Source organism: Adiantum capillus-veneris, chromosome 13 (assembly GCF_014529385.1).
Source record: "Adiantum capillus-veneris isolate H3 chromosome 13, ASM1452938v2, whole genome shotgun sequence".
Taxonomy (NCBI): domain Eukaryota; kingdom Viridiplantae; phylum Streptophyta; class Polypodiopsida; order Polypodiales; family Pteridaceae; genus Adiantum; species Adiantum capillus-veneris.
This window is the reverse complement of record NC_140943.1, coordinates 137,086,682-137,093,433: the sequence shown is the minus strand read 5'-3', so window position 1 is coordinate 137,093,433 and position 6,752 is coordinate 137,086,682. Positions and strand designations below refer to the sequence as shown.

Below are 6,752 nucleotides of genomic sequence, written 5' to 3'. Positions count from 1 at the left end.
CTTTCATCGGCATTGAGTATGCAAAATATACTAGACAAGATGTACTCATCATGCAGGTTGAATAGAAAAAGCATTTGACACTGTTCATTGGGACTTCATTGCACAAATAATGGCGGCCTTGGGCTTTAGGTCCAGAATGCGTCATGTGGTCTATTTTCTTTTATAAGCGCAACCAATCTGCGGGGATAATTGATGGTGAGCTTACTCAATTATGAAATATTGGTCGATCGGTCAGGCAAGGATACTCGTTAAGTGCTATGTTGTATGCTATTGCTACACAGTTGTATTTGGACTCATTGACATCATATGGCTAATTACATGGATTGGAATTACCATCTCGAAATCATTTTGTGGCGCCTAGAAATCAACCAGAGGATGTTCGATGTATCATGGAAGCTCTATATGTGCATGGATTGGCTCTAGCTCTACACATTAACTTCTGAAAATCTGACTATTGCCGTTGCACCAAATGGATTGACACTATATTATGGCCAAATGAGATAGTGAAGTCTGATTAAATTGTGAGGCATCTTGGATACCCATTGGCTTGGTCAGTGAACAATGCCAAATTCTTGGATTGGGTTGAGAATAAACTTAGGTCTAAATTGCACTATTGGAAACTGTCTACTTGGCTGCTGCATGTAAGACTCAGAATAGTGTAGTCCATCTTGGTGGTGTATATGCAACTTTTCTTGCCATTATTGCATCGGCCATCCAATCGTCTTTGGGCCATCATGTCTCAGATTTTGGGGCATTTTTGGTCTACTTGCTCCAAGAAAAAAGGCCTACGGCTGCTCGCTATGGATAAGTTATGTACTCCAAAGCATTGTGGTGGTCTGAATATTTTGCACTTGTGCTCTCATGTTATGGCAAGGAAGGCACCTTGTTATTGGTACTGGTAGAGCAAAAACAACCTTGGACGCAGATGTTTGTGTTTTGTGTTCTCGTGCGGTTCTACACCAGCTTTTGGCCACTGGCAACCTTCATACTGAGATGTAGTTTTTGGTAAACTTGAAGCCACGATACCTGGGTGCCCCCTTGCTTCTAGTCTTGTAGCTGATTGGAAAATAGTCACAAAGGAATTGTTGTGGCATGGTCGAGATGACGCGAGTGGCAATTCACTTAGATTGGACAGTTTGCATTGGAGTCAGGTTTTTTATCAGACTCTTGTTTAGCGGTCTCCTAAACAGGCTTATTTTTTCTCCCAGAAAGATGTTGAAAGGATAGAAGATGTGATCAACGCTAATGGACAAGTGCTCTCGTTTAGACATGCCGCTTTTACTTTTGGGCTTGGAATGCACTACAAACTCATGTGGAACATCATCAAGGATCTGGTTGATTCCTTATCTCCCATTCCGTCACGGTTGCGAAAGGATAAATTTGTGATTGGCACTATGCCAGTTCTTCGATCCACTCTATATCGACAACGAAGGTGTATTGTCATTTGCAGTCATCTTCCTGGATACAAGATCATTGTAAATAAGGTATGGAATATGAATAAGGATGCTACATGATAGCAAAGTAAAGTTATGAAACTGTGGCATACTAAGGTTCCTCTTAAAAAGCAATTATTTATGTGGAGATGCATCATTGGGGTTTTGCCAACTTTGCTGTCCAGAAGATTAGCTTCCTCGCGATGTGTTCGATGTGGTACATGCATTGAGAGTATTCAACATTTATTGTGGTCTTGTTCTTGTACGCAAAAATTTCTAGATTGCATCTCTACATCTCTTTGTATGTGTTTCCTTGGGATACATTTTGATCGATTTTTCTGGCTGTTTGGAGTGCTTCCGCCATTACTTCAACCGTATGCATGCTTTTTTGGCTAGGTTAGATTATGGGTGATATGAACAATGTGGAGAGCACATAATTTCCTCATGTTTCAACAGATTCAAGTGGAGTATGGCTCTTTCTTTAAAACATCTCTTTGACAGTCTCTTAAAGTTGCCTATGACTTCATTACGAGCTCTACTTTGACTGTTTTTGGTTTAGCACTTGTAATATTTTCTATGGGGTTTCCTTGATTTGAGGTTTCCCATTGGTAATTCAATATAGCATTACTAAAAAAAAAGTGCGTGTGTGTGCATGCGCGCTCGAGAAAGATAATGTGTAGCTCCTCTCCTCAATCACAATGGGAGAGAGAGAGAGAGAGAGAGAGAGAGAGAGAGAGCTTCATTCTTTGCAAAGAAAAATATAATTTTCCTTGATAACTTGGATGCCAAAATTTCACTAAATTCTCGATCTGCATTCAAAATCAAGATACTATATAATAAATTTACTTATTGAGATGCAACCACACATTCTTGACAAGAGTACCAGTTCAAGGCATGGGATGTGGAAGCCAAAATAGTGGCTTCAAACTATGTTCGGAAAGGTAAGAAAACGACAATATACATCTTTTATACAAATCACATACGAAGTACCATAGCACCACTAGTTCAGCTACATAAAGAAGCATTTCATCTTGCTAAAGAAAGCATGGAGCAACTATTGCAATCCGAATATCAGCTCCAAGTTCCAACATTATGCAGATTATTGATCGGCTTTCACAAGAGACATCGACCTATTTTGAAGGGCTATGTATCGGGCACTTGCTAGAATCCACACAAGACAAGCATATGCAACCATGCACGTAGTTTTTGTTCCCTAGCAAGTACCTCCAATGTAGCATTGCTTGTGTGCAACAGCTCCTTGATGGACAAGTTTCCTAGATCTATAACCAGAAATCAGGTTTGCAAAGGGCCTCTTACTCAATTGCAACCTGCCACTATTGGAAAAAGAAAACTGAAATCCCATGTATTGTGGCGTCCATAACAAGCTTAAAACCTTAGCTTGCTCATGAAGGTTGTGACACAATGAATTGACCCTCTTTGCCAACAATTCTAACCAAAATACCACTTGTCTCATTGCTAACAATTGGTATTCTAACAAGAATACCACTTGCCTTATTGTTTAAGTGCATTGACCTGTATAAACGTCATAAATTGCTGTTACAAGGATATGTTTTCACAGTATGTGGGTGCTCATTGGAGGCCCTTTTCCCAACATTATCAATCAATTGGTTATTCCACTCAAAAAGAATCTCAAAAATCTTTTCATCAAGCGCTACAATCACCTCTGTGGAAGAACACAGTTCCTCTTATGTGTAGAAGGGCCTTGTGATGCATGAAGAACTGGTAGGCCAGGTTGATCGAACAAGGATCATGTGGACCACACTGCCCAACTTGGGATGATGCCTTGGAGATTTGAAAAGCATACTATCAAATGTCAAAAGTGGAGCCAACAATCTGGACAATCCTCTGCCAAAAATAAGTTTCGGTCCTCCTCTGAAGGCCTTGGATGGCATCGATGAACAAAGCTCATAGAAAGCTTGGGGAAGCCTGATGTTTTCTATCACGACTTCTTGAAATAGCCGTTACACACAGCATCACCAGAATGCATAAGACAGCAGTGCATAATAAGCATCCTTGAGGATGTTTCTACTGGAGTGATAGTGAGCGTTTTGAAACAGGCCTGCATGAGCAGTACAAATTTGCACCGATGCACTTTGCTCCCTTCCCAAAGGTCATGTAGCCATGACATGCCCATGTTTTCCTGTGTGTGTCTGCCATGTGTGTGTGTGTGTGTGTGTGTGTGTACTTGCACACTCTTCACCGGTATCGGCAAGCTTGCTTTCTAGTAGCAAACCTTTATAGTATAAACACCAGAAAGAGAAAGAAGGGATCGAACCCTCTGAGCATCCTCGAGCACACCAGCAGATACATTGCACTCAGCAAGTCACCCAATTAGAAGAGGAAGCCCTGGAAAACTGTGATTAAAAGGTCCATTTACATCCTTCCTCACATGAAGCGCTGATTTTAAAACAGAAAACAGAGATTTCAAGCCCATATGAGCAGAAAAACTCACCAGCAGTTCCATGTCAGAAACCTTCTTTCCGGAAGAGTAGCCAGTTTCTTCGACACCTCCACTTGAAGCCCCCATTCGTTGATCTCTAACCGGTTGATGGATTCCTCAAAAGCAGGCTTTATACCAAGTGAAATAGCTTCATCCATAAGCCACTCCTTACCCAGAAATGCCACTAGCTTTGCCACCAGATCTGATCTGAGACCAAAGTTTAGAGGTGGCATACGGCCATCGATGGGCCTTGTATTGAGCAATATGGACTTGAAGAAGGAGAGGAAGTCGCAAATCTCAACGAATGAAGGACGATGTTGATGAGATCTTGTCCAACACTTCTGAATGAAAAAGATCAAAGCTCGAGGAATATTTGATGGAAAGGGCAGCCCTGAGCAGTCACCATGCCTTGCCTCCTCAAAAGAAAGAACAGGGTCGGACCCAGTGAGGAGTTTATAGCATACCATGCCAAAACTATATACATCCACTTTATTCGAGTAGCGAGCTCTGCCATTCTCATTAACACTCAACACCTCAGGGGCTCTGTAGCAAGCAGTCCCCCTCTTGGCTGTTGCCACTGTCGTGTCATATGTTTGGATGCGACAGTCACCAAAGTCGGTTATCTTTGCTGTAAAATCTCCCGGGTCACGATTCAACTCCCTGGTAGACATGGGCGGCCATCTATCAAATAGAATATTCTCTGGCTTGAGATCCCGATGGACTATGTCCTTTGCATGCAGATGAGCCATGCCAGTAGCAACTTGCAGCAGAATCTCTATGGTGACCATCAAGGGAAGCTCTGATTTTGCTGTTTGAAGTCGCTCGACAAACTGCCCCAAATCCCCCTTCATCCTTTCCATTACCAAGCATGGTTTACTACTTTCAGCCTGAGGAACATAACCTAGCGCTTGAATCATGTTAACATGGTCTACCTTGAGCAAGGTGCTCAACTCTGCATCCAGACTCGCTTTGTACAGAAACTGCTTTACCGCAACATGCATGCCCATCCACACAGCCTCATACACTGCCCCATATGTGCCTACACCAATCCGCTTCCCCATTTGAATGTTTTTCATATCAAGTTGAAAAGCAGCTGCACACTTCTGCTTGTCCTCCAAGCGCTCCATCAGAAACTGAGAAATTTTCCACTCCTCTCCTTGAAAGACGCTACTCTGCTCTAGCCTTTCAAACAGAGACCTCCGGTCTTCTGCAGCTTTGAACTCCAGGAAATGGAGATTTTCATTCAAAGAAGCAATTACAGATGCTGCCTCATCTATGCATCGCTTATCAGGAATACTGATGGAAGAAATTGGCGATGACGACGACGATGGAGAATCGAGTATCTTTTGGACAGGAAAAGGCCCCTGCATCACCTCGATATAGCCATTCAAAGCCTGCAAGAATCCCTGAAACAGATGAAAGAATTCTCCCTTGTTCTCCAACCGGGAAGCTGCAATGAAGAGCCAGGACGCGGGTTCAACATGCTGACATAAGTGTAGGAGCCTCACCCCCTTTGTGGCGAGGGTAAGCAGGTGCAGCACGAAGGAGGCAGAGAGTGAAACCCTCTCCCATTGAGCAAGCCAGAGAGAGACCCTCTGCATAGCTTCGATCAAGAGCCCACATTGTTTGGAGCTGAGTATAAACGTGTGCTCTGTGTTGGATAGATGATTGAGATAAGCTCGCAAGTCAGCAGTGAGCATGCGCTTGCTGGGCGCCTGCGCCTCTTTACGACCCATGGTTTCCTGGACGCCAAGCACCCCGCTATCTCTCTCTCTCTCTCTCTGGGCAGCTCTAAGACCAAATGCGACTGCGAACGCGGCAAAGTACGACGCGCATTCGATGCCTTGAGTTTTACCTGTTAAGTTTTAAATTTGATGGTGAGGAGTTAGAATTTACATATTTTTATTTTAAATTACAAAATTTATATATTTTAGTGCAAAGTAGTGTAAAAATCTCCAAATTCAGTGGCTTCACCTGTAAAATTTCTCATATGTAGGTTTGCCAAGTTTTGGATATTTTTTTTTTTCGATCGTTGTTGATTCGGGGTGAAGAGTATCCCACAAAATCTCTCTAGTTTATTGTAGGTTTTCTCCCATTCTAATTTCAAATTTACGGGTAAACTTTTCAAAATTGGAAGGTGGGATTATACAGTAAACCTAGGTTTTTCCAAATGCACAATGGCTGTGTGTTTTAATGCCAGAAGCTCACATTCACTTAAAAATGATTGATATGAAATTAGTATGACTTGGGCGTTCAAGGCATAGCATATGCAAATCAAGAAGTTTCCCAAATGCCTCCTCCTCTCATAACCAGCTCCTGAACAATGTTTGATTGCTGGCATTGAAGATTCTCCATAAGCTTGTTGGCTATGTTATTTTCTTTTAATGTACCAGAAGATCAGGAAACAAAACAAACTCAACTTCATCCAAAGAAGCCACTGTCAAGTATGGAATTGGAGAAGGACTACATTAACTCGTTTTTAGTGAACTTTCTAGGTAAATCCCTCTCGACAAAAAAGCTATTGTCAAGTATGTAATTGGAGAAGGACTATGTGGGCAAGTCATTAACTCATCAACAGTGAAATTTCTAGTAAATCCGTCTTGACATTTTGATTGGAACCCCATGTACACCGTGCCTTTTTGGAACTCAAAGGAGGCATACCTAGTCACAAAACATCTCCCTCTCAAGAACCACGACGTAGGCTAATGCATCTCACCTACTTTTCTAAGCATTACTGCTCAAACTCTCACTTTTTTGATCCCCCCCTCCTTTCCCCTCCAACTCACTAACCTAACGAGACCCCTAGACAACCTTCAAACACCATTTCTTCTTGTTTTGACATAGATTTGTGGTGATGA

At 42.3% G+C, this 6,752-nt stretch overlaps 1 protein-coding gene across 1 annotated transcript; it reads right to left on the bottom strand.

The window, feature by feature from the left end:
• Nucleotides 1-2,906: 2,906 nt before the first annotated feature.
• LOC147444931 (uncharacterized) lies at nt 2,907-5,680 on the bottom strand. Its single transcript, XM_086527425.1, has 2 exons — nt 3,907-5,680; nt 2,907-3,808 (listed from the first exon to the last, which is right to left on the bottom strand). The coding sequence occupies exons 1-2, from the start codon at nt 5,628-5,630 to the stop codon at nt 3,778-3,780; spliced, it is 1,755 nt and encodes a 584-aa protein (XP_086383551.1). The 5' UTR covers nt 5,631-5,680; the 3' UTR covers nt 2,907-3,777.
• Nucleotides 5,681-6,752: the final 1,072 nt, after the last annotated feature.

Bases quoted from the DNA above. Each gene is read 5' to 3' on its own strand.
- LOC147444931 (XM_086527425.1), bottom strand. From the start codon at position 5,630: ATGGGTCGTAAAGAGGCGCAGGCGCCCAGCAAGCGCATGCTCACTGCT. The intron at 3,809-3,906 runs GTGAGTTTTTCT...TTTTAATCACAG, and splicing joins TTTCTGACATGGAACTGCTG to TTTTCCAGGGCTTCCTCTTC.